Below are 21222 nucleotides of genomic sequence, written 5' to 3'. Positions count from 1 at the left end.
TCTCCTTTACCTCAATCCATTTTGCTCACTTTTGTTTTTTCTTCTGTTTGCAGACTGTACAAAATACAATGAATCGCACACGCATATATGTCTTCTTGGGCTCGGCGAGCTCTCTGGTCGACTTTATGCTCTCCATGGAAACGAGCAACTTGTTCCTCAAAGGTGAATACATGGTCATCTTTGTCGATATGATGCCCTATACACCAAAGTAAGTAGTTAAGCGCACATACCCACCCACATACACACAAACACCCAAAGAATTATTCACACACACACTCGCACACCCACCCCACATGCCACGCACCATTAACAAATGCTGCCTCCAAACGTACTAACACCCACAGATCCATCCACCCTGCAATAAGAAAATATTTCCCTATTTAATTGCACTCTTTTATTTTCAACTATTGGAAGTAAAATGACTTTTTATTACGGCTTCTTGAACTTAACCTTACCTTTATTTGTTTTTTTCTTTTAATTTTTGCGCCTTTGCCAACTACTAAATCGCCCCACAAAATGGTTAAAAAAACACAAAAAACAACAAACAAAATCGAAATACTTCTTTTTAGAGAAGCCGAAAAGTATTTACGAAAACCGGACCATGTTGAGGCGATGAAAGTTTGCCACGAATCGGAGAGTTTCAAGCAATTGGCGCGCAGTTTGCTAGTCGTGGCGTCGACGCCACCAACGGACAGTTACGAAAATTTCACGGCCAAAGTGCGCGAATACAATGCAAAGAAGCCGTTCGATTTTCTTGTGCCATCGTTATTTTACAATAATAAATATCTTAAGGTAAGTGCACCTGTAAGCATAGAAGTCATTTATCTGCATGTATGTATGTATGTAGTCGAAACAAAAACTCAATTTGATGCGCAGAATGCCAAAGACGCTAATAAAAATTGATATCGCTGGTATCACCCGCCGATTGGTGTGTGGGAACAGCTGCGAATAAAATGAAATCAACTTTCGGGGCTTTTTTTCATTTCTCCTGAAGTCAATTAATTTAATAACCGACTTTCAAAGAACAACAAGTCACAGCGATGTTACGAAGTGCTTTTAAGTAGAACAAAAAATATGGGACGTATGTATGTATGTATGTCTGCTCGGTTAGTTGGAGAACTGTTTATGAATTTCTCACAAAGATGCGTGGCAGACGCACTCCTTTGTCAAACAAATAAATTGTGAATGACAAAAGCTATGTTAAATTATTTAAGGTGCGCCTTTTGCGCCAGGAGCAATAACATTCAGCGGGAACGATGGCTTTTGTTGATTTTGAAGGCGCCTACAAGTATGCTAACAAGCCATGAATTGTTTTCTTTGCTGCCGGCGATGGAAAAGTGCGCTCAATTATAAATAATAGCATCAAATGGTTTCTCTCCTGCGCCATTTGAATATAAATTTACTAGTATAAATGTATGCATATGTATGTGTGTATGTAGTAGTACATTTCTTGTGGAATTTTTGCAATATTTTTCATTCAATTATTTTTCTGCTGATTTCATTACTTTTCTTGCTTTTTGCAGTTTGTTTCTATATATGCCGCTTACCTCTATGATTCCGTTAAGCTCTATGCCTGGGCGTTGGATAAATTGCTGCGCCAGGAGGAGCGCATACTGACGGATGATGTGATATACGATGTAGCTAGTAATGGAACTAGAATAATTGAGACTATTATCAAAAATCGTACTTATAGAAGTAAGTAAGCATTTCGAAAATAGTATTAAAAAAACATTAAGGTGGCAATAATTTGTATGAGAAAAAAAACATATTTATTTTTTATGGGGCACCCTTCAGAAACGTGAGGTTATAAAGAAACTGCTAAATATGAAATTTTAAGCGGATCATAAAAGGTTTATAGGCTCTAGCCTCAAGTTTGATTTTCAGTATTTTTCCCAAATTGAGACCATAAGAAAGCCTGTCCCTTTCGCCAAGCGTTAGCAAGTGGCGAATAGGTAAATAGAAATATATTTGTAGCACTGGAAAAGAGCTGCCAAAAATAACATTTGTTTGGAAGCTCTTAATGAGTATTAGTAAGTCGTAAATGATTGCAAGGTGTATTAGCACGACGGGCAAAACCAAAATTCACAATGTTAAAGCAACAAAGCAGCATTGAAAATAGTGAATTATACCAGTTTTATGAGGTATAACTGTATTCGCTAGCGGTGAATTTTGTTCGAAGTCTTTGTTGTTGCTTTCACATGCAAATTTTTCGTCAAGTGACCAGGGCCCAGAGATAGCGAGCAGAGAAGTATCGGCACGACAATGACACTTTTTAATGGACTTTCTACTAATTTGACAATAACGATTTACTGCTTTAAAGCGTTTTTAGAGAACTGCTTACCTTTTTTTTCGAATGTTTTAAAGCGCACGACTCTAGCAGCAACCTATAAAATTGGAAATTAAATATAATATGTGACCTGGTCTATGAAAAGGTACCTTACGTGTCAAAAAATCATTTTTCACTTTTTTGTTGATTCGAATAGTGTGTGGAAGGCTCTTTAAAATGGTGAAAACCAGAAAGTCATAATTTGTTTAAAAGTTTGTTAAAAGTAAAAAAAAAAGAAAAGTACAAATACGAAAATACAAAAGCTAACTTATTTTTTAAAACGATTTCTGCGATTTGCATTAACTTTTTCTTATTTATTTATATATAAAAAAAAATGTTTTTCACTGCTTCTGTGATTTTATTGATACTGTGATCTATGCTGAAGAAAATAAGCCAAACCCTATTGAAAAATATTAATATTTAAAAAAGTTACAAGGCTTTTTAGAAGTTTAAACTTTAACTGCTGTTTTCTCGAAAACTTCGCACATAAGGTACCTTTTCGTAGACCAGGTCACATATAATAAAAATTTTAGTTAAAAATAAAATTACTCTTAACACAGCGAATATTTCAAATTTATTTTTTTGGGATCCTCTTTAATGTTATGCGGTTCAAGCAGGCAGATCAATGCAAATAAAGGGTGGTTAAATTGAATGTGAACCACACCTAAACGTCAACGACACCGTTGGACTTCTTTCTTTGGGGTTATTTGAAATAAAAGGTGTACATCGATAAGCCAGCAACAATTAAAGAGCTAAAGGACGAGATAATTCGGAACATTAACGGCATAGAACCTCAATTATGCCTCAGCGTCATCGAAAAGTTTGACCATCGGATGGAGGTGTGCCGCCGAGGCCGCAGCGGCCATTTGGCCGATATTTTGTTCCATGCGTAATTGAGCCTTACCAATATTATCATAATAAGGAGAAATGACAATAATTTCTTAAAAAAATTTTATTTTATTCAAAATCAGTACCGGCCCTTAAAACCTTACCACCCTTTACTTATCTCACGATGCTGACCATCAATAGAGTTTCGGAAACGTTAAGGTCTAATGTATTGACTGCAAAGTTATATGAAAATAAATAAAAGTTGTAACTAATTTTCTTCTCATTAATTTTTTTTATTAAGTTAGAAAATATTTAAAACTAACGAGCAATTTCCAACGAGTTTGTGTGAAATAAATTAGTATTTGGGTGCGCTACTTAAATATTATTGAAATAAATAAACGAGTTTTTTTTTTTAATTGACTCAGGCCAAGTCGCAAGCTCTAAATATTATACTATGTCAATTTCATATTTTGTAGCTTTTTTGGTAACCTCATATTTCGAGATTGTATCCCAAGCAGTATCGGTAATTTCAGATGAAGCAGCCACCCTAACGTAGATAATAATAATAATAATTTTTTAACTCCTATCGCTTTGCTTCTCAGGTATCACTGGTGCAACCATAAAAATAGACCAGAACGGTGATTCCGAAGGAAATTTCTCAGTACTGGCCTATAAGCCACACAAACACTACTTTAGTGATAATGTATCCTGTAATTCTCATATGGTACCGGTGGCCTATTTCCAACAAGGAGAAGATATTCCAGTGAGTGAGTCGTCATTTTTTCAGTTTCTTTACTTATGAGTTTGTTTTAGAAAATTATTTAAAAAAATTTGCATATACACACATATGTATGTATGTCTGTATGTGTAGCTGATACACACAAAATCGTCAAAATTGTTCACCTGTCGCTTAAAATTGTGCTTGTTTCTCTTCTCTTTTTCTGTTTTTTTCCCCCGCTGGACTTTAGGAATACAAACTCATCAATGGCTCTGTACGCGTTGACTGGCCATCGGGAGGTGATCGTCCTTTCGATGAACCCATGTGCGGCTTTGCCAATGAGCTGTGCAAAAAAGACGATCGACATATCACATCTGTGGTGGCTGCTGGTGTACTTGGCTTACTGTTATTCTGTGCGGGTGTCATCACGATGAGTATTTATCGAAAGTGGAAAATCGAGCTGGAAATCGAGGGTCTACTATGGAAGATTGATATAGGAGAGATAAAGGGGTACTCTGGGAATGATATCGTCTCATCGCCAAGTAAGGTGAGTTGTTACTTATTCGGCCTTATTATATTTGTACTTTTAAGCAACTGTATGTAAATAGTTTGTTGGTTGCCTAGTCGTATGAATGACTTTCGATGCATTTTTTCATAATAATCAGAAACTAGGTTTTCATTCGCATTAAAACTGATCTGACCGGTGCGCACCTAGATTGGGCCATTCTACCACCATTTACTTTAGGATGTGTTCGTACATCTGGAAACGTATCCCAATGAATTTGCTCACGAATGGTTTGAAATTGATTGAAAATGTTAGCTAAGCAGTCTTCTGTGAGGAACTCTCCATAATTTTGAATGTAGGCTTTTGGATCACTGCGCGGTTATTCGCTAGGCTCACTGAAAGTTCAATTGAAATCAGTTGAATCAGTCGAGGAATATCACTTGCCTTACCCTCGTATTTGAATACTGGACTTCAAATCATTCGTGAGTACTAGCCCACAAAAATATTGCAGGAAACTGCATAGTTAATGAACAGGCAATGCAAGGCATCCTCGAGTTAGTTTCTCCATACAAAAAGAGAGTGGAAATTCTTCTGGTTTTTTGCGGGCTACTCTTTGTTTTTGTATGTATATTTAAAAACTTTAGCGCTTCCGTAATTTTGTGTCGAAGTTGCAAGAAAATTCGAGAAAAACTGAGGGAGTTATAGAACTTTGACTTAAAGAATTTAACAGGGGCAATTTTGTACCAGTGAGGTCTCAAGTCAGCTGAGCAAGCGCTGGGCAACAACATTGCCTTACGGGGTTATACGATTATATAGTCTTTCTGGTCACGGGTTAATCAGTGTTGGTCGAGGAAGACTAACTATTTGTTAATCCCTCCTACAGTAGCTAGTCTAATTAGGGATTCGATTGAGGTTGATTTACCATATAATTGGTCAGTTGCTCTATATTCCCTTTCCCGAATTTCACAACGCTGGTTTAGTCGGACGCCACTTTATTAGCGCATACATCTTTGTTGTGTGTTTTTCCGAACTCTTCCCCCAACTTGCGTGTTGCTGCCATCCTACAGATGGAGTTTTATATCGCTTGCGGATGGCAAAAAACATTTTCTATCACTTGGTGTTTTATGCCAACAGTTTGTTTCGAGCCCTAAACCCTCCATCGAATGGAAGTCACGCACAAATCTATTCGACTGCAGCGGGCGCGTTAAATCTAAGACACAAACATTTTTTTTTTTTTAATTTAGAAGGACCCTTCGCGCTCATCAACTTCTGATTATTTGGAATATTTGTTAAAAAAAATAGTTCAACTTGGAACTGTTTCCAATCCTTAACATGTGTATGTGCGTATGTATTTGCATATATGCTTTCTTTGCACTTCAATTAATTTTAAATTAATCTGGTGTGGAAAAAGTCTCCTCCGTTCTTCGTCTTCTGTTTTTAGCCCAACCAATATTTACGCATCATCTCCAATGCCATTGTCAACAATTCACCAATGTGTCATTATAAATGAAAAGTTTTAAATACATACATGCATACAAACATACATATGTTGCCAGACTACTCGCCGTGCTTCGTTGTTCGCCATGCACACGTCCTGTAACAGTTTGCTCCGTTTCGGCCACCGTAGGAACGTGACAATTTCATCGCCCCAATGCTGAAGGCACTCCAACACCTACTCATGAATGTATGTGTGTATGTGTGTACGCATGCATTTTTGCTCGCAGACGCACACGAACAATACGTACTTGCAAATGTAAATCGTGTAAATCGTACACTGCAATTTCCGCTTATTGCAGCAATACAGATTCCAACAGGCTGAGACTGTAAAGCCAACTGTTTGCTTGTGTACCAATCGGCAAAAGAAAAACAGTGGGGCATAAAAATCGAGTACAAGAGGAATGAATCTGTGCATGTAAAATAGCAGATTGCATTCGATGAAGCCTTTGGTCCTACATCTGGCCTGCGAACTGTACTTTTGTTGGCGGTTTGAGGCATAAAAGCTCGTGATGACACTTTACAAAACAAATATAATATTATATGTATGCATTGTATGTATGTACGGGAATTTCGTTCGAATGATAATATTTAATGGATATTTTCAAACTGCAACACCAACAATCATTCTCCGGACTTCTGCTAATTTTTGAATATTCCAGCTACTGAGAGAAAATTCTAAACTCGTATTTAAATTCCCTCGCATTTCACAGGGGCAATCCGTTAGCACATGCATTGACATGCATAGACAACCAATCGGTTCAATTAGCACCAAATTTCCAATCAACTATTAAGACCTGTTTCATTGGTGAACTCCTCATCCTCATCATCATCATTAGCAATACAGTCTTGTGCAGACCGTTACTTCCACAAATTCGGTTCTCCACTCCGACCGATCCTCTCTTACGCCTTTCCAGTTTGTGATGCCCATTTTTCTTAGGTCGGCTTTGACCTCATCAATCCAGCGTTTATTTAGTCTCCCTTGGCCAATTCAATGTGTGCATCATCATCCGATTTCTTGGCGAAGTGCATTTAGCATTTTCTCTGTGTTTACACGTATAGTCACTTCTTCAATCACTTATATATTTTCTTAAGTTCATGACGAACCCTTCTTTCGACCAAAATATCTTACCGCTGTGCCATTTCTTCATATTTCGAGGATGTCCACACTGAGGGATATATTTATATAAATAAATTTTCTCGGTTATTGCCGTTGTTGTTGTAGTGATCTTGCTAAACCTCCGTATGTTACCAACCACCATCCACCTTCCAATGATTTGTCAACGCCGGGCTGCCGGTGTCACTTTTAACAGTTCAAATAAAAAATTAGAATGCGTTGTTTTCATAAACGATTCTTGACTTGCTTTGAGCTGGCAACGCTATCTGTTTTAATTCAAACAGCAACGTAGTAATATGGGCGGAGACTGTGTTGATTTTTTTCGTATATCACCAACTTTGTCTCCGTTTCTTCGTAATGTTGGCCACACCTCTACATTCCGTGCATTGTGCTGCTAGACTACTTTATGATTGATGTCATATTTCGATTGCTTGCCTAAACGCACATTGAGCACCACACAGATTAACAAAAACAAGCATAGAAGAGTTTCTAGTTTCAAATCTTTGCCAAATTGTTCTATACTTCAGCACAATTCAAGTAGTTGACGAGCTTTAGGAGGGTTTCATATTCGTTGCACTCCTAATTAAAAGGGCGCCATTAGCAACCACTTGAAACAACACTCTCTAATGGTTCACTAATTCCTCTTGATTATACTTTATGCTTTCATTCACTTGCTGGTTTTGCAATCAACCAACCAACACGAATCTCACTCCGCATGCCATATCAACCAACGCCAAACATTCAACAAACCGTTTGCCACCGCCTAACACTCCAATCCACAACCACTGAATGTCGCCCTAATGATCGACCTAACGACAACCGCACTGACGTCAATCGACCATCAATGTTGACTCATTTGGCACGACCTCAAATTCACTGGATACGCCTGAATGACGAACGCAAATTGCTTGCATTGTTCTCAATGCCAACAACAACACTGAAAACAGTTGAGCTTAGTGAGTGCCCAATCGTTTGGATCGCGTTGCTCAAATCAAGTATTCACCTCGACGGCACGCTTACGCGGCGCTGTCGTGCGCATCAAGGAGTTGAAGTTTCCGCGGAAGCGGGACATCTCACGCGAAATAATGAAAGAAATGCGTTTGTTGCGCGAACTACGCCATGATAACATAAATAGCTTTATTGGGGCTTGTGTGGAGCCGACACGTATACTACTAGTCACCGATTACTGTGCCAAGGGCAGTCTGTACGACATAATCGAGAATGAGGACATCAAGCTGGATGATCTGTTCATTGCCTCACTGATTCACGACTTAATAAAGGTGAGTATTGCATAGTCCCGCTATATACTCACATATACTCATACGCCTATAATTTCAGGGCATGATATACATACACGATTCGCAGCTGATGTTCCATGGAAATTTAAAATCATCGAACTGTGTGGTTACTTCGCGTTGGATGTTGCAAGTGGCCGACTTTGGATTGCACGAGTTGAGAAATTGTGCAGAAAGCGAGTCCATAGGAGAGCACCAGCACTACAGAAGTGAGTGAACGAAGTCAGGCCATATTAAGAAAGAGGTTCTTTGTATGTATGCAAGCGTAGTTTTTGCAAAAATGCAGTATTAAATCTAGTAAAAATGTTTGCTGGAGGCGATGAACCCAAAGAAATGGGCTTGGCAGTTTTAGAATTAAAGTTAACGAACTGAAGATTTTATTGTTGATTTTGGCGGAACTCCTTTCGTTAAAAATATCTTTTCCGCAAAATAGTTTTTGTTCGAGAGGTAAATGTCGGATATGGAAGTCTATGAGTTCCTGCATAGGGAAAGTCAGAGAACCTTTAATTTATTAACAGCTGAACAATGAGATGTCTTTGTATTAAATATCAAAGAAGATAAATGGAGGCTCTAGTAAATGTATACATAAAAATACTGGAAATGGGAGTTAAAAAATTAATACAATTTCTGTGAGTTTTTATTTCATTTAATTTTGTGTAACTAAACTAGTAATGCCTTTAAGTCCAGTTTAAGAAATCAAAGCAAATCCTTTTCATCCATCCGACGGTCAATTCAGCCCCACCTCTCTTAAACGAGTCAAAATTACATTTAATTAGACGGTTTAAGAAACACACGAAGACACATTCGTCGTTTGTAAAGTCTATGCAAAGTCAGAGAGATGGCACTACTGGCGCATATCGAGTTTATATTTAGTTAATAGCATCTCTTGGAAGAACACACCTCAAATTTCAGCCAGATCGGTTTATTTCTTTGTGTTTGGTATTCGCTTGAGTCGGGGAAGTCGAGTGATTTCCCTTTTCCATTACAACAGCGCATTGCACAGTAAATGAGGACGAACACTCTCATAAATGTTCAAATTGAGGCTATTCAATCCTCTAATTAACTAAGCACCTTCGTATAAGTTAATAACCAAATAATCAATATAAAAAATTACTTGTTTCCAAATATTCCTTGTAGACAGTTTCTTGTTGTTTGGTCACTTCATAATTTCAATTCCAATCCCTATCTCTACTTTCTAGATCAATTTTGGAAAGCACCCGAATTGCTTCGCAATCCACACATCTATGGCACCCAAAAAGGAGATGTTTACGCATTTGCCATAATTATGTACGAAATAGTGAGTCGAAAAGGTCCATTCGGACAGGTCGCGTACGAGCCAAAGGAGATTGTAGATCGGGTAAAAGAGCTGCCGTTAGCCGGCAGCATACCGTTTCGGCCTGAATTAGAATGCATAAGGGAACATGAGCTGTGCCCCGACTATGTGTTGGATTGTATAAAAGATTGTTGGAGTGAGGACCCTGAAATAAGACCCGATTTTCCAACTATACGGTAAGTATGCAGTTGCTTAAATTGCCGGCCACTCAATTTTGTATTGTATTTTAAAATTCCTCCTCAATTCCTGATATTTGTAAAGCAATCGCTTGAAGAAAATGCGTGGCGGTAAGACGAAAAATATTATGGACCAAATGATGGAAATGATGGAAAAGTATGCCAATAATTTGGAGGATATCGTTACCGAGCGCACTCGCATGTTGTGCGAGGAGAAACGCAAAACAGAAGATTTATTACATCGCATGTTGCCGCGCACCGTGGCGGAAAAGCTGACAATGGGTCAGGGCGTCGAGCCAGTGTCTTACGATCTGGTAAGCACATATGGGAAAGGTCAAAGCACAGAACATTGATTTGTAATAAAACTTTTTTTTTGTCTATCAAAGGTTACTATCTACTTCAGCGACATTGTGGGTTTTACTGCTATGTCGGCAGAGAGTACACCACTGCAGGTGGTGAACTTCTTGAACGATCTCTACACGGTATTCGATCGCATCATCCGCGGCTATGATGTGTATAAGGTGGAGACCATTGGCGATGCTTATATGGTGGTAAGTTTTAACACCGATTTCAGAGCTCACTTAAAACCCTTGAACTTCTCAATCCATACCTTAAACTTGTTATCTATTATAGGTTTCCGGCTTACCAATCAAGAACGGGGATCGACATGCTGGCGAAATCGCTTCAATGGCTCTGGATCTGCTGCATGCAGTGAAGCAACATCGCATAGCACACCGTCCCAACGAAACGCTCAAGTTGCGCATCGGCATTCACACTGGTCCCGTGGTTGCTGGTGTAGTTGGTCTGACTATGCCGCGCTACTGCCTATTCGGCGATACAGTAAACACAGCGTCGCGCATGGAGTCGAACGGAGAGGCGTTAAAGATACACATATCAGGCAAATGTAAAGAGGCACTTGACAAGCTCGACGGCTATGTGACCGAGAAACGTGGACTTGTGGCGATGAAGGGCAAAGGTGAGGTGGTCACATACTGGCTGACAGGCGCTACAGAGAAGGCAATACAGCGGAAGCTGGTGGATATGACTGATATGCCACCGCCACTGTTCTGCCGACCGCGCAAAAGTCCAAAGCTGAATAGTGACTCACGTCAACCGAGTATTGTAGGCATGCACTACTATGGCGGTGGCTCGCGTCGTACATCAATGGTGCCACGCACAGATGTAGAGTCCAATTACAGCCTGCAAGGTTCCACATATCATGTGGCACGCGACTCGCCACATCTGTCGTCGCGTCGTTACGATCGGCCGTCCCTGAATGGTATCGGTGGCAATAGCATACCAGAACGCATGAGCTACTATGGTGGCTATGGTGGTGCAGGGGGTGGTGGTGACAGAAGTGGGAGTGTCGGCGAGACTTACACGCTACTGGAGTCAACACGCGCATCAAACAACACACTGGAGCATTCCGAAAACGAAACGAACTGTGATAATGAGTGCGTGAATGGGTATGGTGACGGAGATAGTGGTGGAGGCAGTGGAATAATCAGTCGTGAAAGAAGTGGTATTGATGTGGTGAGCATTATTGGTAGTACACTGTTGGGAGGTGCACACCGTGCGCCACATTCCGTTGCTAGCTCACCCAGCCACAAGCCACTTGCCTTGGTACGTCCACATCGGCGCATTATCAGCGAAAAGCTGCCATCTTCAGCCTCCATACAAGAGTTCAGTGATATCAGTAGGCATCCGACTGTCGCTCAAACGATTTTACTGCGTGAAACACGCTCCCTTGATCCAATGCCAATGCAGCTGCGCAAGCGAAACGAGCCTGTCAAACTGCCACCGTCCAAACTTTGTAAGAACAATTCACGTTCCTTGGATGCAGTTGCAGCAATCGGTGCAAAGGAGGACAAAGCAACTGAGTCTGAAAGCGCAAATATGAATGGAGTCGAGTGCGACGAAGTAGATGAGGTGGGACTGTTGGATCACCAAGATGCCACCGCGGACGTAGATACAAATAATCTGGAGGGCGACGACTACGATGACGATGTTGGTCTGCTGATGCGAGATAATGGCGGTTTACGATACGGGCTTAGTAGCAGCCTGCAACCGACTGTAGTGCCTGTGGCATCCACCCTGCTAAACCGTAGACGCAGTGGTGGCCACGTTATTACCGTTGGTGGGAGCGGTATTGTTGGTGGTGCATTACTACCCTACAAGCACCTGAACAACAACTGCAATGGTGGCATGACCATCGAAGAGGATGCGCAATCGCCACTGCTGCAACGACAGGCATCCCTCACTGGTCCACCCGATGAAATACTGGCGCGCACGAAACGTTGGCGCTCCTTGGAGACGCTGGAACATGCAAACATTAATGTAACAACGCTGACGAACGCCAACAGCGGGCGAGGTGTTATTGGTGGCATGCCGCATCTCAGCAGCCACACCGGGCACAATAGCGTCAGCTACGCTCCCGACATCGATGGCAGTCGTGCTTCCGGTTCAACAGCGCCAGGTTCCTCTACAGCGACGCGCAGCGGAAATACTTTCACTACATGGATATGGCGTATAATTCAGGGCAACGTCAAGCGGCCCAATGATTCGTCACTGCGGCGCGTAGTGCCGAGTGGGGTGCATGCCCCGCACGTTTTCACAGACATGCCGACGACGACGACGGCGCGCACACGCGATCGGGAGAGTATTGTGTAGAGTAAGAGTAAGAATGGAGAAAAAATCGGGGTTTGTGCAATATTGTGCTAGGTGTGGAGGGAACTGAGGGCGCAAATAGGCGAAAAAGTTGCATTAATTTTCTATGGCGGCGTGCAAATTTCCTAATTTACCGTTAGTAGAAAAACATTTAATTCACCTGTTTAGTATTTCCATACAAACACGGGCGTACATAAATTTGCATTGTATTTGCAAACTAAAACGATCAAAAAATGGGAATTGTATGCTAAAATTTATTTAACAGTTTTAGTGCTGTACGCGATTTTGACCTGCGCTTGGCATTTGCAGGAGAAAATTGCAGGAGAAAATTAATGCAATTAGTCTCAGGAAAATACGATTTTCGAAAAATCGCTTTTCGAAGAAATTTGAATTGAAAAATTGTAGCTAAACTAAAACAAGAAATATTTCTCTTTAGTTAAATTCTCCCTCTAAAAGCGCTGAGAAGAAGCGAAGCCTCTGCATAGGCGAGCCATTTGTGGATCTTATTTGTAAAGCAATGCTTTATCACATTTTTCAAAGTAGTGCACCAACAAAAAATGCACTTTTTCTTAATACGCACATACAAGTAAGTGCTAGAAAAAAATTACGAAGACGCCAACCAACAACGACGCATTCAGTAGAGTTGCGATTATTTACAGGCGGAAAGTGTGGAATAAGCTCATATGTGCATATGTATATACTGCTGCTAGAGGTTTCTACCATATGATACATACAGGTATATGTATGTATGTATGTACATGTGATGGTGATACATACACTATACATGGAAGTCTTGAAATTAAATATTGAACATTTTTAAAGTCCTAAGCTGCAGGATTTGATCTCAAGCTAGAGTCGTAAACAATTTTCACTAAATACATAAATTATATATTTTTTGTATATATATTTCTTCTTTTTCATAACTTCTTTCGCGTAGTCAATGAACTCTAAACTCTAATGCATTGCAACTAATGCTCCTTGTCTTTTCTCATGAAACCCTTAAATAATTGGAACTCTACACACACACAAATGCGCGAGTATAAGTAGTTAAAAAATACAAAACAAAAATTAAAATACAATAATTAAAAATACATAACATAAATTTATCTAGTCAGCAGACACCAGACTAGTTTTGGTTACATTTTTTTATGTAAAATAAAAGTAAATAATATGTATATTTTTTTTCAAATCTAAACAACAACAACAAATGCATTGAAGCGCCATAAATGCTTTCTAGTAGGTAAAAGTGCAGTTAGGAATAAAATAAGAACGAGTAAATATGCAGCCACAAAAGAGAACAATAAAAAAATGTAAAAAAAAACAAAGCACTTGGAATATATTTTGAAAAAGCGACAAATGTCTTTTTCAAAACCTATATATACATATATATTTATAGGACAATTGTCCCTTATTGTTAGCTGCAAAAATCATAAGACTTCTTCACCAAACAAAATACATTTTAATTTAATTTAAAAAAGAAAACTTAGTTTTTAATGATAAGCGGAGTTGAACTAAAAATGTTAAAAATGCTATAAAAAGTAAATCAAAAACGTAAAATGTATGTAAAAAATTAATGTGAACTATTTTAATAAGTGTGCATGTATGTGTGTATGTGTGTCAGTATGCACGTGTATATGTGTGTATGTTGTAAACGTGAAAGTAAAAATAGTAATAATTATTTTGTAAAAAGTAACGAAATGCCTAGGCTGCGTTTTTAAAAGGTGCAGTGTGTGTGTGCGTGTGTGATGACGTGCTTGGGCGCATAATTAAAGTATATATATATGTATAAATGTATTTAAAACGTAATTTAAATAAATGGTAAATATTATTTCATACTAATTTAGTAGCTGAACAAATTTTTTGCAAACAAAAATCAATCCAAAATGGATTATCATTAAAATGTATTGTATTCAGTTCGCACATACATACACATACTTGAATAGCTAATCTATATGTAGTGACTATTAAACTGTTAACAAACCCATAAACTCTATGTATATTTATGTAAGTGTAAAGCTAGTTAAGTTGTTTTTGTAAAAATTACCGCTCTTCCTAAAAACAAAAGAAAAATTACGTCAATTTTTGAAAAATTATTAAAATAAGTAATTTGTATGGCATTGCTTTGCGCAGCCTTGCGTGTGACCCTGCCACCAAACGCTGCAGCAAGCAATTTACATGCATACAAATGTACAGTTGTTGTAATGACGCATGTGATTAGCTGGGCTTGCGCGCTTGCGCCAATATAACCGGGCGCACGCCATTTGAGTGCCGCTGTGAAAAGTCTTAGTAAATGCAAATTAAAATTTTATTAGCCAAATCGCGCATCTATTAAAAAACAAAACCAAAAATAACAAATAAACTCTTTGAAAAAAAAAAAATTGAATTTCGCTATAATGAATACCTTCAAACGCTTTTTGTATGTGGAACCCAATAAGCTGCTTGTGCTCAAGGAGCGTGCAAGCGCTTCACAAAGCTAGCAAGCAAAAGCAAAAACAAAAAATGGCACCTAGCATGCAAAATAATTTTCTAAGAAATCAAAGAAAGAAACATATCTTCGAAAACTGCATACTTTCTGCCTTCGCATTTGTTAGCACAACGAAAATCAAAATTTTCTGGTAGTCCACTTTCATGGCCACAATCTGTCTGTCCATGCATTAGTCACTTTGCGCTCTGTGTAAATGTTGTAAATCCTCTTCTTCTTTGTTTTTTTTTTTTTGTTTGTATGTAGTAGCTAAAATATTGTGTGACAAATGTAATTTAAATGCATATTTAATATTCATATTTCGTGTGTTTGAAATGTACGTTATTGTTGTCTAGTTTTAATAAAGAGAAATATTTAAATCAACCAACAAAATGAAAATATTGAAGTAAAACAAGCAAATTTTGTCTCAGAAATCAAAGGCGTTTGAGTTGAATTTAGCAAGATCAGAATCAGAAAAGCTATAAAATCCATAAATAAATACTATTTAATAAGCGTTTTAGCAAATACAATATACAAAAAAAAAACAAAAACAAGAAAAGGAAACGAAATCTATAAATATGTATGTATAGCCATTTGTATTGTCTGTTGTTGTAGTTAATAAGTGTTTATGTGCACTTCTGTGTCTCATTTAATTAGCTGTGAGCTAACACCTAGCTTACACACATACACATACACATATTTAACACACACACAAAACATATACAAAAGGAGCAAAACATAAAAACGAAACTACCTACAATTTTATGATAAAAAGTGTATAATAATAGCGAAAAATTTGATTATTTGTATGTGAGACGCACAGGAGCAAACAAATTGAGTTACTATTGAAGCAAATGAAAATATATAAATTCATGTTGATGCAGAAAAAAATCAAAACATTAATTGCCATATTAAAAATAATTAATTTAATTTAAAACTAAAAACAACAAAACAACAAAAAAGAAGTATAGAAATGAGATGAATAAAAGTGAAAAAATTGAGCTGAGAGCTTGTATTGAAAATTGTTGTATTTATTTAGTTGTTGTTGTAGCTGCTCACTAGGCCTTGCCAGTGCAGTGTAGTCATCAATTGACTTCGCCTAAGACATCCAATAGTAGGCCCAGAAAACTTGCTGTTTCGACAGGTTAGAGCCAGAGGGAAACGGATGTTAGGTGATTGGGTTTAAGAAGGCAGGTGAATAGGTAGTTAGTATCGTGCGGTGTCCCTTCACATGGCGGACATATATTGAGTATCAGTTCTAGATAAGTAGGAGTTTCGCCTACCACAATCAGTGATGGTAAATGTAGGGAAAATTCCCTACATGTAGGGATTTTTGTCGAAAAATGTGGGTGTAGGGAAAAGAGGGACAGATTTTTTTAAATTCTGTAAATGTAGGGAATTTTCAAGAAGGACAAAACATTTTTTAAAATAGTGGGGTAAAATTAAAAAAGTGCAATACAAATCTGCGGCAAGATTTCATGCCAGACTTCTTTTCCTTATGGCAGCATACTTTTAAAAGCGTTAATATGGCAACATTGCCTGTTTTTTCTTCGTTAACGCTAGCACGATTTTTTCTTTGCGCGAAAATTGTTAGTTGGCCCACGTTTTCTGGTGCTTTTCACTTTTGAAGTAAGTTTGCAATTATTTTAGTTTTAGCTTTTTTATATTTAAAATGCATATATTTTACAGAAATGAGCTCCTCCTCTTCGACTGACTCTTCGGAGGAACACCAGGAAAAACAATGCAAGTATCGGAAACAAAAGTTCAATAACAAGAGGCTTGACGGCGAAATTTTAGTGGCTAGTTTGAAGCTCTGGCTAACGATCCATTCAAATGCAAATGCTCTGCGTGCAACAAAGTTTTGAGCTGTGGCAAGTCTGATTTACCGAAGCACGCCGAAACAAAAATGCACCAAAAAATATAAAAATATGAAGGCAATTAAAAAGACATCTAAAATAAAGCGAGTAAACCAAATAGTTCCAGAAATTTCGAAATAAGACTTAGCATGTTCTTCGCTGAGCATAATGTTGCGCTGCAAGTGGTGGACCATTTAATCCCACTCTTAAAAGAAATCGTGCCCGGTTCTGAAATAATAAAAAACTCTGAGCTCGGAAGAAAGAAGTGCACCAGCATAATAAAAAATGAATTGGCAAAAGAGGAAAAAGACAATTTAGTTAAAAGAATTAAAAGTAAACAAATTTTCCATAATGATCGATGAGAGACATCGGACTCAATAAGCATATGTGTCTTATGGTGAGATTTTTCGACGAGGAAAGCGAGCGGCTTGTGGTTAAGCTGCTGGATCTAATTCCAATAAGAACTGATTGCACTGCAGAAGCTCTGTACGGAATTTTTAAAAAATCTTAAGCAAACAATTCAATTTTGACGTTGCAATTGCCTCATTACAGTGCACACTGGGCCAGAAGACCCGAGTGAGTGGCCAAAACTCTTTTTTCTTAGGAAAAGGCCATAAAACCGATTAAAACCACGTTTATTATAGTTTTTTAACTCTATGAATGCGAATCTGAAGTCAAAATTAAAAAATTCAAAATGGCGGATCCAAAATGGCGGACATGAATTTTAAAAAATCTGTATTTTTGCTTCAAACTCAGAATCTAGGGGTTTAGAACAAAGAAAATACGTCTAGAATTAGCTGTACTCATACACCCAGGATACACTGCGAGGAGGATTCTAGTACGATTTAGTATCCCAATTTTTTTTTGTAATTTTTGTAATTTTTAATTTTTTTTTGTAATTTTTGTAATTTTTAATTTTTTTTGTAATTTTTAATTTTTTTTTGTAATTTTTGTAATTTTTAATTTTTTTTTGTTGTAATTTTTGTAATTTTTAATTTTTTTTAATTTGGCTTAATTTTTGAATCTGCATTTAAGCTCAATTTATTCAGAATCAGAAGTTTCTTCTTCTGATAGTTCAAGTTCATCTAGAAGTTTGTGAACGTCATTAGACGCTATCATTTCATGATCGCGTTCGGCCTCTGTTTCATCTTCCGATTCATATTCGTCTTCATTTGCACTGGCACTGATATGATCATTTTCCATATTTTGAGTATCTAACAAAAGTAACTGTTTAACTTCTGCTGAAAGTGGTAAACGTCTTCTGGTATTAGCTCTAGACAACCTGTTCATACTAGACAGTAATGGATCAGAAGTATCTAGTAATCGATTAAAGAGATCCTCTAAGTTTGTTTTCCTACCACATTGTCTACTGTGCCTGAGTCTGAAGTTTCTGTAATCTTTGTTTCTCGATTCAGATGCCTCTTCTCCATATACACCAACTGGTAAAGTACAATGTCTTATTATTTTTCCAGCATGAATCAAGATTTTATGAAGAGTTGCTGGAATTGGATACCAAGGATACAAGGTAACATACAAGCTTCCAGTGGTAAAGCAGAATTCTTCAAATTTTTCTGTGTTGATTGGTAGCTGACAAGAAAGGCAAACTAAAATAATTTTCAAATTATTTACGAACTGGCAATCAATCTTTAAGCATTCAGCAAAAATCTCTGCATTTCTGACAATGTTTAACTACATAGTTAGAGCAGAGCATTATTTGGGGTACTACTGCTGCTCTGAAGTAATATAGTAAATGCAAACACTGAATTAAACTCGATTTTCCCTCGGTAGTTTTGGCTCAAACATTAATGGGTCAGAATTATTTGAGATTTCTCTCACACTAATATCGATATTTCAGACATGTTTATGAAAAGGCGCAAAAAGGCGCATACATACCTTATTTAATACTTCTTTACGAACAATTTGGCATAAAATTTAACTCATTTGATAGGGGAACTTCGGGGAACTTTGTTTTCAAAGTAAGTCATGTATGAATAAAAAACAGATTTTGTTGATTAAATGTTAAAAAAAAACTTATTCAACATAAATACACATGGTTTCAATTATAAATTATTTTTTGATATCCATAAAAAAAAGTTATGGACGATAATAACATCTTGAGTAGTATTTTTCACAACAACTTATTGATAAACATTGTTTGAAAGTGTTAAAAATCGAACTAAAACTTTGACTTTGAACTGTTACGTAAAAAAAACTAATTGATATAAACTAATGAAACTTCATAATTTGGTGTAAAAAATTACTCAAAATAAGATGATGTTATAAATTTCCTGTTTAAATTAAGTCGAAAATTTTTATTTTTGGCCACTCACTCGGGTGTTCTGGCCCAGTGTGCAGTGTAAAGACAGGAGAAAAAAATGTAGGGAATTTCGTAGGGAAAACTGACCACAATATGCAGATCGTGATTGGGCCAAAACTGGTGATAAAAATTAATTCTTAGTTGCTCGTTGTTTCAAGTATCCAAAATATAATATTTACTCTATGCAGACGGTTTGAAACTTTTTCGCATAATCTCTGTCGGCTACATTGTTATTACAGGAACTCTTGAATGCTCTGAGTGGTTAGACTCTGCAAAACAAACTGTGTCTTGATACTAGTGAGTATTATCACATGACGTTTTCCAAGTCCATGAATCCTGTTTCCTCAACTTATTATATTTCAAATGTAACTTCTGCCTCAGTCAATGAGGTTCGTGATGAAATTGGTGTTAATTTTGCTTCGTCTTTTACGCTTATTATGCACATTAACTCTATTATTCCGAAGGCGTATGCCAATTTAGCTTTTTTTGCCACGCTATGCTAGTGATTTTAAACACCAGTTCACGGGGAAAATCTTATATAGTCCGTTCGAAGTTGGAGTATGTCTTCGTCATCTGCAATCCGATGTATTCCTCACATGCTCCTTTGTTCTTCAACCTTTACACTTTGATAGTCCCTTGCCACCCGACACCGCCTGGTGCATGCTTATGAATGTTTTATCACTTGAGATCCGCCGCCAGGCTTAATGCTTATATGCGTTGTAATAATTAACTATTCCGATCTACTCGGCCAAATAAGTTTCAATGTTTCTAAGAGAATACTTCACTCTTATAATCCATTTTATGTCGAAGTTCTCAGATCTAATCCCCTTAATTCCGCCCCTCTTACAAGAGGACTTGAAGAGCTTAATCGGCTTTCTACAAGTCTTGAGTCACTTATTGAGTCTTATTATTTGTCATAATATCTACTTAATTTTAGTTTTAAGTTCTTGTTATATTACCATTGACTTAAGGAAATAAATCAAAAATTCTTAGGACCTATGTTTGCTTCCAATATTTCTTGATATCTTAAGTGAGTTTTTTTTCATATTCTGTATTTATTAATATTAAAAAAGTATGTAAAACGTATTTGGGGTTTCCTATAAACATGTAACACCCTCTCTCTTAGCTTCACAGTCTGTGGTGGACCATAGCTTCATCAACAATCCTCCTCCAATTCAGTCTCTCTCTTGCCTCATTTCTCTAATTATGAACGTTCATCGCTTTTAAGTCTGCTTCTACGTCATCAAGCCATCTCTTTCTCGGTCGGCCTCCCTTTCTTCCTCCAATTGGACGCAAAGTAAACACCCTTTTTTGGATGCTTTCGTGGGTCATTCTTATGATGTGGCCAATCCAAGCCGAATTTCAAGCCGAAATAGGGCCGTAGATTTTTCTCATTGTGGATATTTCAAATCGCAATAGCTGGCTTATATCATATCATTGATCTGAACAATTTTATATTTGCATAGTACGTCTAATTAGCAGATTTAATTCTTTCATCTATTGCAATTGAGGTGCTTTTACTCGCTGATAGAACGAATCCTAAGTATTTGAATTCATTTACAGTTTCAAAAACAAAATCATCTATGACTAGATTGTTGAGAGATTCTATTGTTTGGAAATTCAAAAAAGATGCATTAAATACTTACTCTTTTCTATAAATGTATTTTATTAGGAACTCAATAAGTAATATTTACTGTGCATCTAGACAGGCGAGAGGAAAATCAAATAGTGGCCACGGATCTTTGTAAAAAATTGCATTACATTGAAGATACTGATGAGGAGCAGCGGTTTTTTCAATTACTGTGTGGAAAATTGACCAAGATTTTGAAAATATATCCTACTTCGCTATGTCTATTCTTTATTTTACTCCATTTGAAAGGTAGAGGGGTTGATACCGTCAATTCTCGTTATTTACAAAACAAAAACGTCACGGAACAGAAAAAAAATTCTTTTTTTTTCAAACAAAAATCTGCTTTCAATTGCAGAACGAAGAAAACATATAAATAAGACTGATCGCGGCACCATGTTATTGTTGCTGTTGTTGTTGTAGAATCATAAACATTCCCCATACATACAGGGTTTGATTAAAAAGTTATGAGTCTTATTTTTTTTAAGCAGTTTTATTACAC

The 21222-nt window shown here is 37.4% G+C and overlaps 1 protein-coding gene across 3 annotated transcripts in view; it reads left to right on the top strand.

Moving 5' to 3' along the window:
* LOC129242606 (receptor-type guanylate cyclase Gyc76C-like) overlaps nucleotides 1-15817 on the top strand; it is a 153565-nt gene extending 137748 nt beyond the window's left edge. For 2 of the 3 annotated variants that reach the window (XM_054879357.1, XM_054879358.1), the window contains 11 exons: nucleotides 54-208; nucleotides 570-792; nucleotides 1524-1695; nucleotides 3757-3917; nucleotides 4123-4419; nucleotides 7936-8268; nucleotides 8327-8492; nucleotides 9483-9792; nucleotides 9878-10106; nucleotides 10179-10343; nucleotides 10426-15817. In XM_054879357.1, coding sequence (XP_054735332.1) covers nucleotides 54-208; nucleotides 570-792; nucleotides 1524-1695; nucleotides 3757-3917; nucleotides 4123-4419; nucleotides 7936-8268; nucleotides 8327-8492; nucleotides 9483-9792; nucleotides 9878-10106; nucleotides 10179-10343; nucleotides 10426-12462 — 4248 coding nt within the window. In that variant the 3' untranslated portion in view covers nucleotides 12463-15817. Of the gene's footprint in view, nucleotides 1-53; nucleotides 209-569; nucleotides 793-1523; nucleotides 1696-3756; nucleotides 3918-4122; nucleotides 4420-7935; nucleotides 8269-8326; nucleotides 8493-9482; nucleotides 9793-9877; nucleotides 10107-10178; nucleotides 10344-10425 lie in introns of those variants that run through there. The other variant, XM_054879359.1, reaches the window with a different exon arrangement.
* The last annotated feature ends 5405 nt before the right edge of the window (nucleotides 15818-21222 follow it).

The sequence above is a fragment of the Anastrepha obliqua genome, chromosome 3, assembly GCF_027943255.1.
Source record: "Anastrepha obliqua isolate idAnaObli1 chromosome 3, idAnaObli1_1.0, whole genome shotgun sequence".
NCBI classification, from domain to species: domain Eukaryota; kingdom Metazoa; phylum Arthropoda; class Insecta; order Diptera; family Tephritidae; genus Anastrepha; species Anastrepha obliqua.
This window is presented reverse-complemented; position numbering and strand designations above follow the sequence as displayed.